The 25,950-nt window shown below is 33.0% G+C and overlaps 1 protein-coding gene across 1 annotated transcript; it reads right to left on the bottom strand.

The window, feature by feature from the left end:
* Positions 1–11,407: 11,407 nt before the first annotated feature.
* Positions 11,408–17,367, bottom strand: LOC114163889 (cytochrome P450 87A3-like). Its single transcript, XM_028048265.2, has 9 exons — positions 17,022–17,367; positions 16,322–16,643; positions 16,081–16,230; positions 13,800–14,051; positions 13,587–13,676; positions 13,394–13,472; positions 12,352–12,458; positions 11,879–12,006; positions 11,408–11,785 (listed from the first exon to the last, which is right to left on the bottom strand). The coding sequence occupies exons 1-9, from the start codon at positions 17,213–17,215 to the stop codon at positions 11,674–11,676; spliced, it is 1,434 nt and encodes a 477-aa protein (XP_027904066.2). The 5' UTR covers positions 17,216–17,367; the 3' UTR covers positions 11,408–11,673.
* Positions 17,368–25,950: the final 8,583 nt, after the last annotated feature.

Here is a 25,950-nt window from a genome sequence, read left to right on the forward strand (position 1 = left end):
TCCTTGTTTTATCTTGAATAACTCATACTCTTGAATCAAGGCATGCTTCCTTGCTCTCTTAACATCATTGGTTCCTTCGTGAGTCACTTCAAGAATCTCCCACATTTCCTTCGCACTCTTGCATTGTGAAACACGAAAAAACTCATCCATGTTGAGAGATGAAGTGAGGATATTCTTAGCATTGCAATCATACTGAGCTCTCCTCCTTTCTTCTTCAGTCAATTTAGTCCATGTTTCATCAAATCTTTAAGAAGCACACCACCTTGGATTCACATGTCAACAAATTAAATCATAATATCAAGTGCATTAGAGAGGAGACAAAGGTCGGGCTAGTGGTGTCACAAGAGAAGGCTTGATTCTTTCAAATTAAGCAACAATTGTCCAGGTTAGGGGAGTTCCTTTACGTGTATATATGTTTTGTAATTACTTTCATGTTATATTGTATGAATATGATGTCTATGCATGATTAAAATCCCTTCATCTTCGTGTTTATGGAAAATTTCTAGAAATCGCTTGGCGGTTTTGAATGTGCCGCCAGGCGACGTATGAGTGATAACCCAATTTAGGGTTTTCAAGATGAACCACCTGGCGGCAAGCGTGAGTTCGCTAAGCGATGCAAGCATGATGGTGTTCTGTGTGTGTTTTGAATTCCGTGATGGTTTGGGTTATCAGGCTGTGGATGAGATTTTAGGAGTGAAATTAGAATGGAATTATACTTTTAGTAATGGAAAAATTGGGCACACAAGTTAGTTGGGACAAAACCAATTAATGGAATAAGATGGGTACTAATAAGGAGAATAAAAGTGAGTGTGCGAGGTTTGGAAAGTTGGGGTGCATTAGTGTGGGGAATTTATGTGAATTAGAATCTATTAATTTAAAAGTATTTGAAAGAAAACTTTTAAAATCATTGTGGGGCAGCAGAAGTAATGTGCCTGGTGTTAATACACTGGATTGAAGGTTATTCTATAAGCTTGATTGGGTTATTATCCAATGGTAGAGCCCTTACTAAATTATAGGTTGGAATAGAGGAATTGGAAATTTGGAAGTAGGTACTGGAATCATGTTGTGGTGGTGGATTACTAAGAAATTAACCTTCATATCTCACGACTTCATGAAGAAACTGGGATTGTCGACTTGTGACTTGGGATGCGAGTTAATAGTCTCGACGCTAGCATCTAAACAAGTTTCAACAAATTTAGATGCTCGTTGGAAGTAGAGGGCTGAAGATTCAGGGTGAATCTTGTATGCTTGCCTCTTGAGGGATTGGATGTAATATTGGGAATGGACTGGCTCTCTAACAACCATATTGTGATTGATTGTGGACGGCGCAGGGTTGTGTTTCCAGAGATGTAGGGAGTAGGGCTGGTATCGACACAAGAGGCTTTGACAGAGATGAAAGAAGAAGGTATTTGCTTTGTGATAGTGGCTCAAGTTGAAAAGAAAAGCACAGAAGAACATATAAGAAGTATACCAATAATGGATGAGTATGCCGAAGTATTTCTCAATGAAATACCCAAATTACCACCAAACAGGGACATAAATTTTTTGATTGATCTAGTCCCTGGAGCGGGTCCAGTGTCGGTTGCTCCTTATAGAATGGCACCAGTAGAACTAGCACAGTTGAAAAAGCAGATTGAGGATTTACTACAGAAGAAATTTATCAGACCTAGTGCATCATCGCGGGGAGCTTTGGTGTTACTGGTGAAGAAGAAGGATGGGAGTTTTCGCCTTTGTGTAGATTACCGGAAGTTGAATAAATTGATGATGAAGAACAAATACCCACTACCAAGGATCAATGATTTGCTAGATCAGTTGAGAGGGGCAGGGGTGTTTTCCAAAATTTACTTGAGGTCTGGATACCATCAAATCTTAGTTAAGCCGGAAGATGTCTAGAAGAGAGCGTTCAGATCGAGATATGGACATTACGAGTATGTAGTAATGCCATTTGGAGTGACTAATGCTCTAGCAGTCTTCATGGATTACATGAACTGGATTTTTCGCCCCTATTTGGATAAATGTGTTATGGTGTTCATAGATGACATTCTCATCTACTCCAAGAATAGGAAGGAGCATGCACATCATCTGAGAGTTGTATTGGCAGTACTCAAAGAACATCAGGTCTATGGCAACCTGTATAAGTGTGAGTTCTGGCAAAGCTTCTTTGTGATAATTTGATAGAGGTTTGCAACACCAGGCCTGTTAAACATCCGTATCCAAAGAACTATGATCCAAATACCAAATGTGATTACCATGGAGGGGCGTTAGGTCATTCGACAAAGGCGTGTGTGGCTTTTAAGAAAAAGGTGCAGTTATTGATAGATTCGGGATTGCTAAGCTTTGAAGAAGGACAACCCACACCAATACAAAATATGTATATTAGATCGGTTCTAGAGCACATGTTAGATCGGTTCTACAATCGATCTAATATACATCGATGTACTATGTCAGAGACATATTAGATCGGTTCTGCAACAACCGATCTAATATAAAAAAACATTTTCGAAACATCAACAGTGTCCATCAACGTCCATTTTCAAATTTTCATCATCCTTGTCTTTGATCTTGGATCCTAAATACAGTTTAGATTCGTCAAGAAAAGATGTGCAAAGAATAATAGTGACATCGTTGGGAAGATAACTCTACAGATCTGACGAGAAAGAAACAAAAAAAACACAAAAACGAAAGAGATAGAACGATTTTTGGGTGTGGTTCTGCGGAAGGAGTGAAGCTATATCTAATACCTAGGCTGAAGGTGTGCGGCGCGAGATGGAGTGGTGCAGCAACACATGGCGCAACGGCAGATCAATGGAGGAGATGAAGTGGGGCTTCAACAATAGAAGAACAAGAGATGAAAACGGTGTTGGACGTGACGATGGCAACAAAAAGATTCATATCCAAAACCCTAATGACGAGCGGCAACCATGGTGGCGAAAATGAGAATGAAAGTGCCTGGGAGAGAAAAAGAGAAGTGGAGGCACAAAGGAAGAACACGAAAAAAAAAGGGTTTTAGCGTAATGATATTAGATCAATTGTTTATTTAATCGATCTAATAGTAACATATTAGATCGGTTCTCCTTGCATCTAATCTAATATGTAAATATTAGATCGATTAGATAAACAATTGATCTAATATACTACCTTTTATTTACAAAATTGCCACCGCGTTTTGTTTTAGATCGGTTCTCTTACAACCGGTTTAATATTTTGTTCTAATATGTCTACTTTGCACTAGTGCCAATGTTGAGACTTGAAGAAAATCCACGCCTGGGAAGGAAGACATTTCCGTTGAAGAGAGTTTTTGTAAAAATGAGCAATGTTATGTTTTTGATATTTCATTCAGATAACTAGATTGTCTTTCACACATTGTAGACATAAGGATTTTGCTCAAATTGAATAATTCTTTCATTCGTGAATTTCAAAGCATATTAGAGTTCTGATTTTTCATCTACAAGCAAGTCTTAGAAGGTGTTGTTAAAAAATTAAATAAACAAAAAGCAAAAACAAGATCATGGTGTTTTGAGTCATTTATTTTCTTAACATCAGAGTCAAGGGTTTTAAAAAAAATGGATAAGAAAAATGAAAGAATTACTAAAGGATGCCACTATTTTCGACGGTCAAGTGTTTTATTCATGAATAATAAGCTGATATTTCTTTTATGACATATGTGCGGGTGTTGTTTGTAAAACACTAGTCTTCTGACCTCCCAATATTAAAGGATTTGCCCTAAAAACATTTATCCTATCAAGGCAATAAACATAAACTTTTACACTGGGGCACATTTGACAAGAAATCCCTGAATTCGTTATGGCAAATAAAAATATTTTCAAAGAAAAAAAAGGAAACGAAAAAGAAGAAAGAAGGAAAAAGGTCTGGTAGACTGAAAGCTCGAGAGGGTAGTCTCGATGAAAAAGGACAAAAACAAAAGAGAGAAAGAAAAAGTAAGTCGTGTTGAGGTCATTGAATTCTATCGCATGGTTAATCTTTTTCAAGATAAAGCAATCAAGATTTGAAATGACGTGTGGCCATATTTCTTCACCAAAAAAAATGAGTAAAAAAATCCCTCGTTACCCCATTGAGCCTAAAGAAAAAAAACAAAGTTTCCTTCGAAGTATACCCAAACAAGGTTGTCATTATGGTACATAACAAAAAGCATCAAAATTTTCTGAATCAAGAAGCAAGAATTCAAAAGTATCATATAGTATGAATCAAGGTGGAAAGATGTCAAAAGGAAAGTCACAAAAATTCAGATGACATGGCGTGGAAAAAAGAAAAGTTGAGATAGAAAGATGAAGTTTTTTTTTAAAAAAACAGGAGTAAAAAGTGATTCAGAAAAAGGTTGATATATAGATGATGCAATACCCAAATGGTAGCCTTTGTTTCAAAACATAATAACCAATGAACATTTACTTGGGCCTTCATATCATTATTTTCAAAACCCTTCAACCCTTGGCCACATTATAAGCTTAATAAAAGTGCACACAGATTGAAAAGTGATTGCTCTTGTCTTCACAGAGCTTAATTAAGCAATAAGATGGCGTGACTAATAACACTATCACTAAAAAAAGAAAGAAAGAAAATGAATAAGAGAAAAATATGAAGAAAGAAAGTGAGTGAAAAAAGAGTCATCAAGAAGAGGGGAATACCATGTTAGTAAACCAAAAGTAAGCAAAAAGAAAATGAATCGTTAGGGCAATCCTTTCCATATCCATTCCATTTTGAATCAAACAACTCGTGTTTCTTTTTATCCCTTACCCTTTTGTGCATATCAAAATTGGGGCAACTTTGTGGATCTATCAATTTCTTCTGTCCTAAGATTCATAAAAAGTGTGTGAGGAACGTACCCATGTGGCTATCCCGGTCTCCTTCTAATCATTCCAAAAGTCTCCCACTTGTGAATTCAAGCATGCATGCACTAATGTTATAAAAGAGAAATTCAAGCATATAGTCATTTTATCTCAAACATTACACTTCGGGATTGATAACATTCTTCACTTAAAAAAAACAATGAGGGGAGGGAGAAGTCAAAGCATAAATAGTTAGTGACCATACATTCATGCATATAGAAGTTTCAATGTAGGCACTAAGGTCTTGACACCTTGAGCTAAACATAACAGGTAGACTAGTAAACAAATTTTTTGTCATGCATTCATCCATACAGTCACATGTGTCAACATATCATAGAAATCATAAAATTATAATAAACATGATAATAATGAAGCATCAAAGTTCTTCAATTGAAATATAAAAAGCCAATTTTCAAGTTTGCTTCTTTGATTTTTCTCGGATTGATGGTCCTCTTCATTCATATGAATGAATTACATATCCTCAATCCCAGTTTACTCTGGCCCAAGCCCAGTTTCGCACTGGCCCCTCAAGCCTAGTTTTATCCGGCCACCTCAAGCCTAGCTTTGTCTAGCCCTCAAGCCCAAATTTATCTGGCCCCTCAAGCCCAGTTAAGTCTGGCCCAACCCGAGTTTTGCACTTGCCCCTCAAGCCCAATTATATTTGGCCACCTCAAGCCTAGCTTTGTCTAGCCCCCAAGTCCAGTTTCGCACTAGTCCCTAAGCCTAGCTATGTCTAGCCCAAAAGCCCAGTTTTATCTGGCCCCTCAAGCCTAGTTTAGTTTGGCCCAAGCCCAGTTTTATCTGGCCCCACAAGCCCAGCTTAATCTGGCCCCACAAGCCCAGTTTCGCACTGGCCCCTCAAGCCCAATTTTATCTCGCCACCTCAAGCCTAGCTTTGTCTAGACCTCAAGTCCAGATTTATCTATCCCCTCAAGCCTAGTTTAGTTTGGACCAAGCCCAGTTTCGCATTGGCTGCTTAAGCTTAGTTTTATCTGGCCCCTCAAACGTACTTTAGTCTGGCCCCTCAAGCCTAACTTTGTCTATCCCTCAAGCCCAGTTTCGCATTGGCCCTTAACCCTAGCTTTGTCTAGCCCACAAGCATAGTTTTATCTGGTCCCTCAAGCCCAATTTAGTGTGGCCTAAGCCTAGTTTTATCTGGCCCCTCAAGCCCAATTTAGTTTGGCCCAAGCCCAGTTTTGCATTGGCCCCTCAAGCCCAATTTTATATTGCCCCTCAAGCCCAGTTTAGTGTAGCCCAAGCCCAGTTTTGCATTGGCCCCTCAAGCTCAATTTTATCTGGCCACCTTAAGCATAGCTTTGTCTAGCCCACAAGCCTAGTTTTATCTGGCCCCTCAAGCCAAGTTTAGTCTAGCCCAATCCCAGTTTTGCACTAGCCCCCCAAGCCTAGTTTTATCTAGCCCCTCAAGCCCAGTTAGTCTGGCCCAAGCTGAATGTCGCACTGGCTCCTTAACCCTAGTTTCATCTGGCTACCTCAAGCATAGTTTTTTCTAGCCCCTAAGCCTAGTTTCGCACTGGCCCCTTAAGCCCAGTTGCATCTAGCCACCTCAAGCCTAGCTTTGTCTGACCCCTAAGTCCAGCTTTGTCTAGCCCCTATGCCCAGTTTTATCAGGTCCCTCAAGCCTAGTTTACTGGTCCAAGCATAGTTTCGCACTGGCCCCTCAAGCCTAGTTTTATCTGGCCACCTCAAGCCTAGCTTTGTCTAGCCCTCAAGCCCAGATTTATCTGGCCCTTGAAGCCTAGTTTAGTCTGGCCCAAGCCCATTTTTGCAAGCCCAATTTCGTACTAGCCCCTAAGCCGAGCTTTTTCTAGCCCACAAGCCTAGTTTTATCTTACCCCTCAAGCCTAGTTTAGTCTGGCCCAAACCCAATTTCGCATTGGCCCCTCAAGCTTGGTTTGTCTGGCCCAAGCCTAGTTTTGCACTGGCCCCTTAAGTCCAGTTTCATCTAGCCAGCTCAATCCTAGCTTTGTCTAGCCTCTAAGCCCAATTTCGCCTTGGCCCCTTAAGCCTAGTCTCATATGGCCACCTCAAGCCTAGCTTTGTCTGACCTCTGAGTCTAGCTTTGTCTAGCCCCTAAGCCTAGTTTTCTCGTGCACCTCAAGCCTAGTTTAGTCTGGCTCAAGCCTAGTTTAGTCTGGCCTAAGCCTAGTTTTGCACTGGCCCCTCAAGCCCAGTTTTATCTGGCAACCTTAAGCTCAGCTTTGTCTGGCCCAAGCCTAGTTTATCTGGCCACCCAAAGCCTCACTTTGTCTAGCCCCCAAGCTTAAATTTGTCTAGCCCTCAAGGCTAGCTTTGTCTAGCCCCCAAAACTAGATTTGTCTAGCCCCCAAGCCTAGTTTATCTGGCCCAAGCCTAGTTTCAAAATGGCCCCTAAGCCTACCTTTGTCTAATCCCTAAGCCCAACTTCATTTGGCCCCCTAAGCCTAATTTTATCTGGCCAGTTTAAGCCTAGCTTTGTCTAGCCTAACCCTAGTTTTGCACTGGCCCCACAAGCCCAATTTTATCTGGCCACCTCAAGCCTAGCTTTGTCTAGCCCCCAAGCCGAGTTTCGCACTAGCCCCCCAAGCCCAGTTTTATCTTGCCACCTCAAACCTATCTTTGTCTAGCCTTTAAGCCCAGTTTCATCTGGCCATCCCAATCCCAGTTTCGCATTGGCCCCTCAAGCCAAATTTCATCTGGCCACCCCAAGCCCAGCTTGGTCTAGCATTCAAGCCTAGTTTTATCGGCCATCTGCGAGGCAATGGTCGAGTTCATGTTTTCGTTTGGTATATCGGCCCTCTACAAGGCAATGGTCGAGCCCAGGTTTTCTTTTGATATATCGGCCCTCTGCTAGGCAATGGTCGAGTTCAGGTTTTCTTTTAATATATCGACCCTCTATGAGACAATGGTCGAGTTCAAGTTTTCTTTTGGTATATAAGCCCTCTATGAGGCAATGGTCAAGTTCAAATTTTCTTTTGGTACATTAAGGCCCTTTGCGAGGCAATGGTCATCAATCTTTTGAAATCAAGGATCTCTACGAGGCAATGGTCATGGATTTTTTAGCTCACAACGGGACTCTACATGGTAATGGTCACTAAGTTCCTCTCGTTTAGGTGGAGACCCTCCCTTTGGGTGTGGTCATGTCTATCTTTTAATATGTTTGACTCTTTTTCACTCTTTGAAACCCGAACAAAATTAGTGTTTTTATATTTATTTATCTTTTACTATGATAATATGAAGTTTTCACTTTCATCTTATCTAGTAAAATCTAAGTAAAGAGGGGCAGTTGTCAACACCCAATTTTGTCCGGGTGAATGCATTTTATTTTGTTAAATAAAAAAAAAGATAAAATAAAAATATGTTAGAAAAAGGAAAAAAAAAAAGAAAAAGAAGGGAGAATCTAATTTGTTTTTAATTATCGCACCCTTTTCATGAGCCAAATGTTTTATACATATTTTCATCCCCACTATTTGGTACTTACACTCTTCACATGACATGTTAGTAAAGGACGTTTTATAATTTATGTTTTTAGAGAAGGGTATAGTATTAGGAGCAATATTTTTTATAATAATTTGAATAAATATATCTTGCATTTACTCTTATGTGATGTGTCTTGTTGATTTATTTTTAAAAAAATTAGAAGCAAATATTCCCGATAATAATGCCTTTAGAGAATGGTATGATTTTAATAATTGGAAGAAAATGTTCCTCGTAATAATTATAATCAATTATATGAATAATATGTTATGATTTGATCAAGATCTTTATGTGACAGAAAATATGATTCTAGTAATTACAAACAATATGTCGTTAATAATTATAATTAATACTATGGATATTATGCGACCATTTAATTTCTATAATATGTTTTCTCAGTACCAATTCCTTCCTCATATATTTATTATAATTAAAGACTAGGATTTCAGTGGTACCTAAGGTACCTATATAAGCACAAAACTTCTTCAATGCAAGACACACAAACACCGAAAGAAAAATTCGAAAAACCCTTCTCCTTTTTTATTACCAAAGCACACACAAAAGGGATCACTTAAGGTAAATTTTCTTTTGCTCCTAATATGTTATTCATGATTCACTTATAATATCAAATGTATGATCGATTGACTTGTTGTATGATCAAATGTGTTTAGGGTTTGCACGTTAGATGATTTTGGGTTTGTCAGCTTAATCTTCTCTTTTCTTTTATTTGGAATGCCATTTATCTTGATAAAAAAAGATTTCTTTTGTAGGTTTTAATTCTTTCTAAATAATAATAATAATAAATAAATAAAAAATAAAAAAATTATATTATTTCTTTGATATATGTATTGCATATCCTGTTAAGTCTCGGACTTGTTTGGTAATCAAAACACTCCTTCGTAGACTTTTTTTTTCTTAAATAAAATTAATTAATAATAATAAAAACTAAATATTATAAATTTATTTTTAAATATCATGTCAAGTTTGGGATTTGCTTAATAACTAAATCTTTTATCATGTAGAATCTTGGGTTCTCTTGATATTAATAAAAATATATATAAAAAAATCTAAAATTTAGAAAATAATAATAATATCAAACAACCTTTTTACAAAGAACTACGTTATCCTTCATTTTCCAAATGGAAATACGTAGGAATGAGGTACAATCCTCGTCGGACGCAAAAAATAAACAAATAATTTTGTTTTAATCTTTAATATTTTTGTATGTTTTTTTTATTTTGTTTGATTTTTTGCGGAATAACAAATATTTTAAGCATCAAATTCTACTTTGCACACTTAATTAAAGAGGGAACCATCTTAAGACGGGCGTTGTGGGGTGCTAATACCTTCCCCACACGTAACCAACTCTCGAATCCAAATTTGGTTTTGAATACCATTCTTTTTAAGGTTTTTTTCTATAGTTTTTCATAATAAATTATGGTGGCGACTCCTTTGTTTTTTTTAAAATTATTTTCGTCGTCCCGCTGCGATTTCGGTTGCGAAAGCATTGATGCGGACTTGGATTAGGAGATGTTATGCCATGAGCGGGTAGGTTCATGGATGTTGGTGAACAAGTGATGATATGAACGAGGAGGTTCATACCCTGTTACTCTTGTGTGGGGATATGAGCGAGTAGTTTCGTATGTTCCGTGCTCACACTTGAGAGATGCTGTGAGCGGGGAGGTTCGCAGCTGGTGGATCACGTGTGTTGGACTACGGACAGGTAGGTCCGTAGAGTAGGACTACGAGCGGGGAGGTTTGTAGAGGCAGGACCACGAGCAGGCAGGTTCGTGTGAGCATCATCAACCTAAGTCCAAGACAAGTTTATCACAATACAAGGTTTCATTGGTGTGATCATTCAATATCTCCAAGTTCCAGCAGTTGTAGTTGAACAAAATATTTTTCCCAACCAAATACTAATTAACACGGGAATCAAGTGCAAGACAATCAACAATTGGAAGAAAATGATAAAGAACCTTAATCCACCTCGTCCAAATCGTGATTAATATGTTAGGGAACTTCAGACTTTGTTAATATGGTAGGAATATTATCACATGACTAAATGCTTTTGTATTCAGGTGCTTGTATTTGGATTTTTTATGTTTTAAACCTACATATTTGTTTTTGTACTCATAATGTATAATTCCTACAATGATGAATTTCAATGCCCAGGTTTGCATAAGTGTTCCAATAAAAAGCAGCCATTAAAGCTAACAAGAATTTGCATTAGATAATATTTACAAATTTTCCATAGGTAATTACATACATATATCCGTACGTAATTACTTACAAATATATCCATATGTAATTAATTAAAGATATATTTGCATGTAATATGTAGTTAAAATTACGTGACCTACAAATTTTGTGACTTACCTTTAAATTTTTGTCGTAGCTAATGTCTTTTTCATGTAGTTGTTGAAAATTTTCTTTATATCCAAAGATAGCACATTAGATGGACGTTGAATATTATGTTAAAGATATTTATATTTTATATATTTTGATCCTCAAATTTTAAAAGTAAATGTAAAATTCTCTTAAAAAAATTATATAAATTGTTAGATAGTTTATGATAGTAATTTGAGGTTATGAAAGAAATAGTTGATGGCATAAATAAAATTGTGGAGATAGTAAAATGTGAAAGTAGTAATTGAAAATAGTATGTTATGTAGTTATAAGTAGTGTGTTAGATGTTGTCTTATATGTTGTTATGCATTAAATGATAGAGTACATAAATATTTATAGAGACAAATTCTTCTAGAAAATGCTACTTAGTACTTGTGTAAAATATTCTAAATATTCCACATATATAGAATATATAGAATGTACTTGATTTTCTTCTCCTATCTTAGGCTTTTTCACAATATTTTAGAATTTTCATTACATTTCAATAACTATATCTTAGGATTTTTTAGATTTTTATAGAATTTGCATTACACTTTAATAATTTAAATTAAATTTGTTAACTTTTAAAAGGACTAGAAATCCTCTGCCACATAAAATGTAAGGTTTTGTAAACATCGTATGATAACGATGACATGTAACAGCATTCAACTCTCGTTATAAGTCTTAACATTCAACCAAGTATATTATCACTGCAAAGCTTTAGCAGGTGTTTAAAATAAGAAAGTTTAATTGATACATTTTTTTAGTTTATAACCACAATAGTAGACATGATCTTCTCTGTGACAGAATAAAACATTCTACTTGCTCCTCAGCTTGAAGTTTTACAATAAACCTTTATTATACTATGTGATATCAGCTCTACTAAAGACCATGAACTGAACTTTATTCTCTAATAAAGACAATGAACTAAGTTTTATTTTATTCTCAATAACACTACATTTTCTTAGATTCATTCTGATTCATACTTCCATGGATCTTTCTCCGTTATCCGGACATAAAAGCCATCAGGAAATCGTAGCCCAAGATTTCGAACAATATTGCCTCCTTTGATGGGTCGCCACCTAGGTTTGAAGATGTTGAATTAATGTTTTATTTTAAATTCACGTGAAGAAATATACACAATCATTCATGGCGTTGGCAATTGGTAATCTTACTTGTACTTTGTCACCAAGTTATGAAGAAAAACAGCCATCTGAACCTTCGCAAAGTCTGCCCCAACACAAAATCTCATGCCTCCGCCAAAAGCCATGAAATGTTTGCTGGCGCCACTCATTTCCATTCCCTTATAGGTTTTTTTTTGTCACAATTGTAGAGGATACAATAATACCAAATGTCATTGGAAAATTTTGCATAATTATATGAATCATAGAAAAATAAATATAATAAAATAAATAATGTATGAATGAATTTATTCATTTCTACCAGTTTTTGTTTTTCAAAATCTTTTCTTTAACTCGTGTATGATGTAATTTTAATTTAAAAAAGGGTTAATTCTTTTAATTATAGAAGTTTTTGTGGGAAAGTTTTGTCAAAGATAGAACCTTATTGAATTAATAGGTAGCTAATAGGGTACATGAAAATAAAACAAATGAAGAAGGTTTAAAAAGGAAATATTAGTTAGACTTACCTCCCATCTCCATGGATTGAAGGAAAGGGGATCTTCGTATAAGGTTGGGTTCAAGTGTACAGCTGGAGGACAAATCATTATTGCCCACCCTTCTGGTATGGTGTATCCTATGCATTGTTTATCAGCAGTGTTAGTTTGACTATAGTTTTAAACTACATGCCCCCAAAAGTTATATATAAAGGTGTTTATTATTTTAAATTTTTTTAATATCTATTATTTCATTTATAGTTAACATTTTTATGATTTATAAAAATTATGTACAAAGTACACTTATTTATAAAGAAAAGGTTGAATAATTATACTACCATTAATTATACATTGCTTTGTAAATAAGATATTTAATACATAAAATATTTATTATTTTTTTAATTTTTTCAAAAGTTTGGTGTACTACAAAAAAGAATTTAATTAATAATTAATTTTAGTTTCCAAATTTAAAGACCATTTTAGATATTAATTTTCTAATTAATTTCTTTTGAAGTCAAAACCTTGATAATTATTCATAATAAAAATTATTTTAATTATCAATTTAGAAGTCAATTATATTTTTTTATTTATAATAAAAATTATTTTAATTACCGATAATTTTTAGCTATAAATTGTCGTTTTATAAATTAATTATTTTTGGTCACTAATTTTATTATAGTGTGGTCACTTCATGTTTGTCTGTATTTTTTTAATAATTTTTTCATGTAATGGTAGTGATGTATGAGTCTATTTTGAGAAATACTTTTTTTATTATATATCTTATTATTTTTCCTTTACAGAAAATAAAAAAGATATTAGAAAAATATATATTGTTTTACTTTTATATACCTCATAAAAGAATATTTTTTATGGTAATTGATTTTTTCACGGTTCATTACATAAGATTGAAATTAAAATGTGTGTTTACAAGAAATATATATGACAGAGTAAAAAGTTACAAATTTATAAAATAAAAATCTAAAATAGTAAATATAAAATAATTTCTGAGATTACTTTCATTCAGTAAAGCTTCAGATTTTGGATGCATTTGATATATAATGAGGAAATGACATACCTCCATATTTAACATCCTGTAGTGTCTTCCGAAATATTCCTGGAACTATGTTTGCGAGTCTTATCGTTTCATTTATGACCTGCAAATATTCATCAACTAAATAAGATATATGCATTATATAACACACAGAATTAAACGACACATCGACTCTGTAATTAGAAAAGTGGAGAATGTTTTATTCAAGATTCAACACCTGAAGTGTAAATGTCATTGATTTGTACTCTTGCCATGTAAGTCCGGAGTTTGGATCTTCACGACCTTTCAGGATACCTTCATGTTCTTCCTACAAAAGTACTTTAAATGCTTACAAAATTTTTTAACTTTATTTTAAAATCAAAGGTTAAGAAATTCTTTGAACATGTGCATAACTTTTATAAGAAGAAAAATATATATATTTGACATATACTTCTAATCGCTTGAGCACTGAGGGATGGTCAGAGAGCGCTTTAATGGCATAAGTGAGAGCCAAAGAAGTGGTTTCAAAGCTTGCAAAGAGCAGCGTAAACATGAGATCCAACGCCATCTCTTCATTCAGTAGTGTTCCCTCTTTTGAAAGTTCGTCCACAACATAATCAAAAAAATCGCTTTCTTCTTTCCTAGGCTTTTCTCTTCTTTCCTGCAGCATCTTCTTCAGTTTCTTCATTGCCCTTTTCCTTCCCTGCCAAAAATTTTCACTTCACTTTAATGCTCTTTGCTAATTTTAAATTCACATTAAAGTGAGCTGAGTAAATAAATCTGTTTATCCAAACCACTAAACAAAAATAACACTACTAAAAGAACTTCTATTTTCTATTAATTTTGTTTTAATTTTTCTTTTATAGAAAATATAAGAACAATTTATAAGAAAGTGTAATCAATTATTTGGAAATAAAATATTTTTTTCAAAAAAATTGAATAAAATACTTGTAAATCTTATAATTTTTCTGAAAATAATTGTCTATGCAAAAATTATCTATCAATTAAAATTAATAAACAATAATAAAAAAATTTATAATTTTTTTAACAAATTTATAAAAATATCTCAAAATATAAAATTTTTTAATAGTGTAACCAACAATTAAGTATATAAGCACTACAAAAACTTTCGTATCTACTCACAAAATTTATAATCGATAAAGTTTGCGCAAAAATTATGTAAAATTCGTTGATAATTTCTCACTTTTATTATTATCATGTTTTGTCGTAAAAGTAAAATTTGTTGGTAGTTCAAAGTTGTAATCACTACAACATTTTGTAGTTTAGACCACACTAAATTAGATAACGACTAAATAAATGTGGCCTAAATATATAATAAACAACATTTTTATAAATGTTGTATAAATATCATGAAAGCCCATGATTATACAACTGTTGCTTTAAACTATGTGGACAAAACTAGTAAAAATGTGGTCTAAAAATATAAGTGAGGTCTAAAATCAACCTGAAAAACTGTTGTCTATTGTAAGGATTTTAAGCAACGGTTTCAAAAATATTGTCGTACTAAAAACCGTTGTCTATTACCTATAACCACACTCACCTATACCACATCTAAAAAAATGTGGTCTAATCTTTAGACCATGGTTTTTATAATTTAAATCATAATTTTATGTTGTTGTCTAAAGTGATTTTTGTTGTAATGAATAATCCATCGATAAATAGACGTCCAAATTCTTGTTATTTATTTTTGTTTTAGACTATTTCATGATTTTTTTTTTTATCAACAAAGAATGAATTTAAATAAAGAGAACATTTGATCTTCTAACTTAGCATGATATCTTCATCAACAAAATTGTTCCAGAATCAAAACCATAAGAAGTAGCTTTGTGGTTCATTACCAAAAGTGTTATTAGTATATATGCCTCCCTTAGTTGTGAATCTGTCATGTTTCTAAGAACCAGCCGAATTGATAACATATTTATTTCTTATTTCATGATGATATTTGTTAATAAAATTTGTCATTAAAATCTGTCATCAATTAATTTCTTTTCAAAAATCCGTAAAAAAATGGACGTCCAATTTTCCTCCAAATCCGATTAAATATAATGCATTTGAAGGTGAGGATAAGGAGAAAGAGTTGAAGTCGTCGAAGGTGGAGTTAGTGGAGTTGGAAGAGGCAGAAATGGAGCTGAATGAAGAGTCAATGTCGAAGAAGTTGAAGGAAAAAAAAAAAAAAAAGAATCAAATTGCTGTAATTACTGACCAGTAATTTTTTATTTATCATCAAATTTCTTCTAAATGTCGATAAAATTTTTCGACAAAATTTTATTTGTCCAAAACATATCCATTAGTTTTTCGTTACAGTGATGTAGAGGTAAAATGTGAGTTGATAAATGCTTTTATATCTTAAATTTTCATAATTTTTCTCGAATGAATCAACACTTCATCAAATAAATATAAAGTATACAAATAGAAGGAGAATTATAATTTAACTATTAAATTTTGATAACTTTCCCTTTTTACAATATAACATGTTATTTTCTAATTGATTTTAGAATATTGAGAATGAAAAAATAAGAAAATGGAAAATCATTTAAAAGATATCATCTTCTAAGTGATTTTAGAATATTAAGAATGAAAAAATAGAAAAATGAAAAATTATTTAAAAGATGTCAACCTAAGAGAAAGTTGTCCAAATTTAATAGTCAAAAAATCATTTTCTAAATATAAATATAAAGTATTGATAGTGTTGGTGTGGACAGTGGAGTTACCTGCAAACATTTGTAATAAGGTGTTCCAGGAATGTAGAGAGGGAGTGAGATGAGTCCTTCCATGAATGCAACAAAGTTGGCCATTAAACTCTCTAAAGTCTCCTTCGAATCACAGCTGAGAAGTTTTTTTGCAGTCAAACCAAATATCATCTGGAAATGAAAAGACGGATCAAAAAATCAAAGGAAAGGGCTTTTAAATGAAAACAATAAAAAAAGTTAATAATGAGTGCTGTAATTTGACCCTTTTTGTTGCATCCATCAACTCAACAGCATCCTGACATGACCACTGCTGCAATGTTGTGCACGCTTTCTGGTCAACCTCTGAGAGCATCCTTTTGAGGCCTTCAGGACCAAACATTTTGAACACCATGTTCTTAACGTACTTGAACACAACACCATGCAGGGAACTAAAATTTTGTTTCCCAAGAATCTCGTTTAGTGTGTCTGGGTACCAGCTCTTGAACATTTCTCCTTCTTGTTGGAATATTAAGTGATTAAACTTTGGGTCAGTGGATACCACATTTGGTCTTCCAGCAAAGCCGGTCTTGAAGATTGGTCCATACCTTAAAAGAAACGAAACCAACGAGCGTAACCTTTGTTCTATTAGTGTTTTATTGCAGATCCCATATGAAAATTTATGTCATTTAAATTTATCACAGTTGATGTACTTGTAATGGAATCACAGTGAAAGAGATATTTCATGGTTACTTATTGAGAAAATATTATACTCTAATATTAATATTATGGAGAGTGTGAAAGGGATATTTCATGGTTACTTATTGATAATTGTACCATGCGTAATGGTAGAAGATATAATGGTAAAACTATTATATTTTACTTTCAGAGCACACATAAAATAATGTCAAGATGCAATTGGCATGAGCAGTTATGGTTTTAAGTTACAATTTCTCATGAGAAAGGAAAAGCTTGCATATATATACCTGTTCATTCTCTGCTTTATGAATGGATTAATATCAGAAGAAGTGTACGGGGTGAAGAACTGAAGGGATTCACCAAGAAGGGGAAAACCCAATGAACCAGGTGGGAGTTTTCCATTGCAACTGGGGTTTCTCCATCTATAAACCCAATGTGTGATGCTTACAAAAATCAATGTTGCAAGACAAAGAACCCACATTTTTGCCCTTTATAAACGGACCAATCAACTCTTAATACAGTATAGAGAATATAATAGACTAAAGATTTTGAATTAAGAAGGAACTAAAGAAGAATTTGCTGAGACTCGTCGCTATTTTATAGTAACGAAACGTTCCTGAATAAAATGAAATGTTGGCATTATGTTACCGCAGAAGTTGCTTTATATAGGCCAGCCACTTCTTCGATGCTGTTCATCTATCACCACTAACAAGATGTTATTCTACATTTTAATAAAACGAATGTTGTACGAGAAAAGAAGCAAGTGGAACTAACCGTTGAAAACTTGACATCTTCATCAATGATCATTAAAGATCATAAATATTCTTTACTATTAAAAGATAATGCTAATTCGAGAACAATATAGAAAAGTCTAAAATAGAATTATTGAAATGCAATGCAAAATGGAGAATATTGTAAAAAAAATTAAGATAAGAAGAAAAAGTCAATAACATTCGAGATAGGCAAAAAATTTTGAACATTCTACACAAGTTCTAACTAATATTTATGGGTCTATAAATATTTATGTACACTAACATTTGACTAAGACACACATTACAAGAGAAATAACTTTTAGCGGGGCTTAATTTTGGCATTCTCAAAGGTTTTAACTTGGTTAAAGACGTTACCCAATAGCTTTTATCCTAGAGAAACCAATGTCGTTAACAGATTACCAGCGATTTTGACTAACCCCTAGTAAAACAGTATTTATTAGTTGTTTTTGAACTTCTTATTTACCAGCGGTTTTGAAACCCCATTATTTATTGGCGGTTTTGAACCCCTGTTATTTACCTGTGGTTATGAATCCTTGTTATTTACCAGCAATTCTGAAATCCCTGATAGTATGCGATGGTTTTTCAAACCTCCACTAGTTTTAGGTTCAATATTTTTAAATCCCTAGTGGGGTTTTTTACCCTTATAATACAATTCATTATTTATAGATGTTTTTACTTGATGTTTCAAATCCCTTTAATTTTATTTGTTGCCCTTTTTTAATCCACATAATTCCTAAAACATACCAAATAAAAAGCAAAAATTCTAAAATTTTGATATTTGTTTATAACTATATAACATTCATAAAAACAAGGAACTTTGTCTATAAGTTCAAGGTAGATAATACGTTTAAACGTTCAAACTAATGAAATATTAAAATATATTTGTTTCTTCATAAAAGTAAAATAGTGAAAATCTAATAACATTCTACGACTATCAATCTTGATATAAATCATTTGTTATTTAATACAAACATTCCATTTATAAGATACCTAACATAAAAAATAATCATAATTAGTAACATTTATTACAATATAAAATATATATTAATATACTAAAGATTTAAATAGTACGAGTGATGGATGAAACATAGGAAAGTCTTGAGGTAGTTCTTAGTTTTGTAGAAAGAAAGCAATCATTATGCTCATTTTACAACATTTATGATATAGTGATGAGTGCGTATTTTTGCCCTCATTTAATGTTTAATTCTGGGTATTTAATTGACTTTGTGTGCTTAAAGATTGATTTAATTGGGATTTCCTATAATTGGGTTTATTGAGCATGAGATAAAAAAAACATGTTAAAAATAGCTTTTTAGTTGCATAAATGTTCTTTGGATATTTTGAGGCGTGTTAGTGCAGCTGCAGCTAAGTTGAGCTCATGGAGGTGTGGAAATAAATTGATTAAAGCTTCATGACACCTTAAAGATAAATCCAAGAATAAGAAATTATCAAAAGCACAAAAATCCAAGCCAAGCATTACATGAAGACAGCAAGAAAAGCTTGAAAAAGTAAAGAAGTTTGGCTAAACCAAGAAGAGAGAAACAAAAAAAATTGGACCTTGCAGTTTTCTTTATCTTTATGATAGAAGATAATTTGGGAAAAATATATCTTTAGATATTTTATTTGATATTTTTAAATAATTATCTTATTTAATTATATCATAAAATATTAAAAGATAATAACTACCAAATCTTTTTAAATATGACAAGATCTTCTTGAATCTTTTTAGTTTCACAACAAACAAATATATCTTGAAGATATTGGATTATTTAGAAGATAATTTAAGGAGATTGCAAAGGGTTGATTTGGAAAAATAATACAAATACTAATTGGTGATAATTTATCATATATCTTTAATTAATTAATTAATTTAATTATATTAGATATTGATATTATCAACCAATTATATTTGTCAAATAGTTTATATCTCTCCAAATATTTTTAAATATTTATCTTTATCTTTATTTTAAAAGATATTTGAGAGATTTTATCAACATAAAAGTCCAGTCCAATTCCTCTATAAAGAGACCAAGGGAGAAGCAGAAAGACAAGCTCGGGACTTCGAAGTTTGGGAACCCTTAGGGGGGCCTAATTTCGTTTCCTTTCTCTCTATCCATTCTTCTATTTTTATTTTATTTTGTGTTTCATGGTGTGCTAAACTTCTTGACTTGATTCCATTGTAATTTCATTATGGATTCTGAGGTTAGAATGAATTAATTTATTTGTTCTTTTTATTATTGTTGAGGTTTTCATTCATTTATGTCTTTTATCTTTGAATCACGTAAGAAGTAATGATTTTAAATCTATATGCATGTTGGTCATATGAGTTCAAGGGTTTTTAAATTGAATTGAGACTTTACTTTGATTTTATTTAGAAACTTTCATATGATTAAATGAGTTTTTACCAATAATTGAGACTTTACTTTTGTTAAAGGTATTTACTCTAACTACAATTAATTGAGACTTTACTTTGATTAATTAAGCTTTTTATTTGGTGAGGAGATAAAAGTATAGTCATGATTAGGCACAGTAAATTTGATTGAGACTGTACTTTGGTTGAATTTACTGTGGATAATCTAACAGTTCTCACTTTTAATTGAGACTGTACTTTGGTTAAAAGTGAGAACGCCAACAAATTAATTGAGACTTTACATTGATTAATTTGTAAATCTACAACAATAATTAATTGAGCAATAATCTTTAGATAACAGATGATGAATCTATTTTGAAAAAGCAATGGAATCAATCTATTTTCTTTACTATTATTTATATCTTATTTTATCTTTTTATCCTTATCCCTCATATTTTTATAATTTTATTTGACTAACTCTTGTATAGTTTTATAAGAACTAATTTGTTAAAAATCAATTCCGTGTTCGTTGGGAGACGACTTTGGGTTACTTTACCCTTACTATTTTGTTGACTACTTTCTTAACAATACTGAAGTTGTTATAGATAAGTAGTCTTAATTTGATCGCTTGACGACAGCGTTATCATATAGACAATATCATAAAAGGTCTTAATCTTCAGTTTTACTTAATCTCTTTCTTATTAATTTTAACATGCTTAAGGAAACATATAAACAACACATACCCATCTTTACCAGTACTTGTAAGGTTGTATGAGGACTAAAACTTAACCTTTTTTCCCATATATAACTAATTCCTATAGGTTGTTTATATGATCAATTACTTAGTTTAATATGTTTAAAAATATCAAAAAGGCTAACAATATTTAAACTTTTTGACTATGTTATCATAATTATAGGAAATGAGAAGTCAAGGAATTAATGAGAATCGTCTTGAACTTCTAAAAGGTATTAATGGTGCTTTTAGGTCAGGAGTGCTAACAACTTTGATGGGTGTATGTTAGACAAGACAAATGCAATGATGGGCAAACAATCACATAAGAAAAACTTGAGAGTTGAGATATCTAACCATGTTTAGATGGACGTTGAAGATGTGTAGGAAGAGTAAACTTAGGTGCAGGAAATGGTATACGCACTTGTGTATTTGACTTAATCTTATTTGAGGTTGCAAATTTATTCTTCAAGACTCATGAGAGCCAATAAAACTCTTGAAGATTTAACATTACATAGTCATGAATAATATAGATCAAAATTTAAAATTCAACATATTCCCTGGATGAGATGGATGATGACGTGAGGGTGAATAAATGTTATCATGATCAACTACTTATCCCATGTTGAAGAGGACTTATGAGAGGTGTGTACATTCAAACTATTATTCTTGGTTGATGTTTTCTTCGTCTTCAGGTGCTTTGCAATAAATATATAACATACAGGTAAAGCTTCATCACATATTACTAAGGAAATGCAATTAAACATTGGAAAATGCTCAAGTCAATGTGGAGGTTAACATATTTGTTGTTGTTGAAGCATTTATTCTTAAAATTACCTACCAGGAACCTTGGTCAGTAATACGAAATTATACTTCAATGACTGGCAAAATCATGAGTTAAAGTATGTATTTTATGTTGCAGAATAAAAAAAACCAGTTTAGTCAGTAACAAATGGTTTTCTCACATTGAGTGGCCTGCATTTATCTTGTTGACCTATTCTAGTTTTGAGTTCATCAGGAAAATCTTCTCATTGAACCCGATACTCATCTTCAATTTTATTTGCTTTACATCTTAAATTTTTTGACATGGTTAAGATCAAAAATTAATTCATAATGTACAAATTTAGGTTCACATTAAAACTGAGTAATAAGTTCTCAAAGATTGACAGTTGGACCTTGGGCATTTTTTTTGTAAACTACTAGAGACCTAAATTAGTTTTTTTTTTTTTAGTTTTGGAGACCTAGGTGCATGACAACAATTTTCAAAAGTTTCAAAGCAATATACATATATGCTCCTAACTTTGTTAAAAGACTATGCACATATCTCACTACCAAAAAATATAATTATAGTAAGGGTTAAATACTTGGGGTTATAATAACTTCCAATAAAAGTTATACATAGGAGAGGTTTTATAAACCCTTTTTAAATAAAAGGGGTTTTTAAAGGAACCTCGGTAAAATTTTGTAATTTCTTAAAATTTTAATTTGGCTAACCTAACGAAACTCTTTCACTCAAGTAGAAGGTGTCGCTGACTCGATGGCTTATGAAGAATAAACAGGCGCATTTCGTCGCTCAAGGTAAACTTTGTACCTCTCACTCGATCCTTTTCGTCTTTTTCTTTCATTTTCATTTTCGAATCGATGGCTTTCAATTTCATTTTCATTTTCATTTTCATCTCGATGGCTTTTGATTTGATCTTTGTCTCTCTGATTTCAATTTGAATTTCATCTCCTTGCTTTCAACGTTCATGCCTTAGGAGCATTGGATTGTGCCTTTGGAGGAAGATGTTCTCTCTTTTGATTTCATCGTTCTCCCTGAAATCAGGTAAAACCCCGCTTTCAATTTTGTCATTCTTACAATTTCATCATTTGTCTCCATGCTTTCATTTTCGTCTCAGTTCAATTTTGTCTCTCTGATTTCATGATTTCAGAGTGCCTCTCACCATTCTCACCATGAACATGTTCGTTTATTTATCTCTTGTTTTGCCCTAACTTCTCTGATTTTGTTTTGTAATTATCTTGGTTGTTTTGGGTTCTACTGATTTTGTTTCGCCATTTTCTTGTTTGAATTAGTCGAAATTGGTCTTCTTGTAGTAGTTAGTAGTTGACTCATTGCAAGTATTATTATGCATCACTTCCTAGAACACTTATTAGTTATGGTCATTTCACTCTTTCTCCATTAAAACAAATTAAGGTTAAAAGGTGAAGAGTAGGATCAATAATTTATAATGTATCTGATTGTGAAGTTTGTTTGTGCAGGTGTCAATCTCCTTTGTAAAGATACTGATATAATCAATCAGACTAGGGATAGAAGTTTTAGGCCGAGTTCAAGGAATAGAAGCATTTTGTGATGTTAGTTAATAACCTATGGTCCATTTTTACTTATGAAAATTGTTAAATCATGTATTTCCTAGTAAAAAATGGCTTCCTCTAAAGTTCCTCTTAATTACTATAGAAAACTCTCAATTACTTTTCAAATCTCATGTTTTACTACTTGCGTTAAAGTTTATTTTAGACTCTACTTGTGTGTGTAAAACTTATTAAGATAAGTTCTACTTGAATAAAATCCTTTTTTTTTTTGGATGAAAATAGGTTTGTAAAAGCATCACTATATAATTACTATCCCAATTTGGATGGCATCCTAATTAACATCAAATGTTTGTAGAATACCCAAAAATATATTTATAAGTAAGAAAATAGTACAAGGTGAATGGTGGGGAATTGTAGGTAATTGATAAGAAATTCACTTTATTTAAGCTATTTATCCAAATGCAGACTGATGAGTGCGTATTTTTGTCCTCATTCAGTGTTTAATTCTGGGTATTTAATTGAATTTGTATGCTTAAAGAGTGATTTAATTGACAGTTATGATAATTAGGCTATTTGAGCTTGTGTGATAAAAATGTCTTAAAAAGTGATTTTTAGCTGCAAAATTATTTTTGGATATTTTAACCTTTTTTATGCAGCTGAAGTTAAGATTAAGCTCATTCAAGGTGGGAAAATAAATTGATTGAAGTTACAGAAGACCTTTAAATAAGGCTGAAATTAGCAAGTTCTGGAAAAATCACTTCTGCACCCTAGTTTTTACTTATACACTCCCCTCTTTCTAAATGGGTCTCACCAAAAACCTATTCTACACCTCCTAATATGTCTACTTACACCCCTCCTACAACTTAAACCCAGCTCACTCAGGTCATGCCATGTGGCAATCCTCCACTTATTGAACTAACCAATCAGAGAATGACACGTGTCATAATCCAGCAACTCAAAATTCAACAATGAAGTAGTGCCACGTCATCATCTTCAACCCTAGCTTCTTCTCTTGGAAACCCTAGCAGCCTCCATTAGGTCCGCCGCGGCAGCCGCCACTCTCGTCGGAACAGACCTGCACCTTCACGCATCCATGGCAGTACCACCATCTTCTCACAGAACTACCACCACAAACCTCCATCTTTGCACCAGTGGAACACAGATTCATGCTGTTGTAGCAACGCACCATCTCTACAGCGGAAGCAGCAACACCTTCATCGTCTTCGAGCCACCATCTTCCATTGCTTCCACATTCCACGCAACTGCGTCGCATCAACCATTTTCGATCCAGATCTTCGACGTTCACGCAACTCATCTTCGCACTCGAGCAAGCCGCCACCAAACAAAGCAAACAGCGGCCACCATTGATGAAGATATGCGTCATTATCCTCTCGGACCTGCAACAATGGAGAAGAAAACATCGCCGGAGAAGGAGGAGCGGCCAACCGTCATTGCACACCAACGCAACCAAGGGAAGGAGGAAGGAGGAGTGAAACCCTAATTCTGGAGAGAGTGTCTCTACGCCACGTGTCAACATCTGATTAGGCAGTCAAACTGGTCAACACTGGTCAAATGGTCAAAGCCAGCAGTCAACTTTGGTCAATATTGTAAAAATGGTTAAACAAGAGGGGTAGAATTGGAAATTGGACATAAATTAAGTTGCTAATTAATTAAATAAAGATAAAATATTTTAGCAACCAACAAATAAAGTCCAAGTCCAGTCGAAGCCTATATAAAGAGACCAAGGGAAAGCAGAAAAGGGACAAGTTTAGGACTTCAGAGTTTTGGAACCCTTAAAGGGGGCCTAATTTCGTTTCCTTTCTCTCTCCCCATTCTTCTATTTTTACTTTCCCATTCTATGGATTGTTAAACTTATTGGGTTGATTCCATTTTAATTCATCTATGTCTTTTATCTTTGAATTACGTAAAAAGTAATGATTTTAAATCTATATGCATGTTGATCATATGAGTTCAAGGGTTTTTAAATTTAATTGAGACTTCACTTTGATTAAAGGTATTTACTCTAACGAAAATTAATTGAGACTTTACTTTGATTAATTAAGCTTTTTATTTGGTGAGAAGATAAAAGAATAAACATGATTAGGCATAGTAAGATTTGATTGAGACTGTACTTTGATTCAATTTATTGTGGATAATCTAAAAGTTCTCATTTTTAATTGAGACTGTACTTTGGTTAAAAGTGAGAACGCCAACAAATTAATTGAGACTTTACATTGATTAATTTGTAAATCTACAACAATAATTATTTGAGCAGTAATCTTTAGATAAATGATGATGAATCTATTTTGAAAAAGCAATGGAATCAATCTATTTTCTTTACTATTGTTTTTATCTCTTTTTATCTTTCCTATTTCTTTCTTGTTTATCTTAATCCTCCCATATTTTTGTTATTTTATTTGACTAACTCTTTTGTATAGATTTTATAAGAACTAATTTGTTAAAAATCAATTTCGTGTTCATTGGGAGACGACTTAGGGATACTTTACCCTTTCTATTTTGTTGACTACTTTCTTAACAATACAAAAGTTGTTATAGATAAGTAGTATTAATTTGATCGCGTCAACGACAACGTTATCAAATACTCTAGAATTCACTTTATTCAGTTTTGTCTAGTGGTTGGTACTAGGCATCTTTTCTTTTCATTGATAAGAAATTCCTTTTTAAACCATAGTTACAGGAAATTTTTTATTCTATTTTTGTATAGGCATTCAAATAAAAATCAGGTTAGAAAAAATAATTGTAGTGACCAAAATTTGTTAGTAGCATGTAGAGCCATGATCAACGAGCTAAATGTTTAGGATTTCAACATCTTATCTTCAATTTTAATGACAGAGCACTAATTATAATTTGCATATTCAAAATTTCTAATGTCATGTATTTTTATAAATTTCAGATGCCAGGTTCATATGCAAGTTATTCTTGCTATCCTACTAGCTACACTTACAAGGTTTGGAGTTGTAATGTGTGGAGCTTCTATTGTTATGGTTTGCAAATTACACTAAACATAAGCACTTGAATTTTATTCTTCTGAC

The sequence above is a fragment of the Vigna unguiculata genome, chromosome 1 (assembly GCF_037176805.1).
Source record: "Vigna unguiculata cultivar grain cowpea cultivar isolate G323 ecotype 2 chromosome 1, ASM3717680v1, whole genome shotgun sequence".
In the NCBI taxonomy this organism is placed as follows: domain Eukaryota; kingdom Viridiplantae; phylum Streptophyta; class Magnoliopsida; order Fabales; family Fabaceae; genus Vigna; species Vigna unguiculata.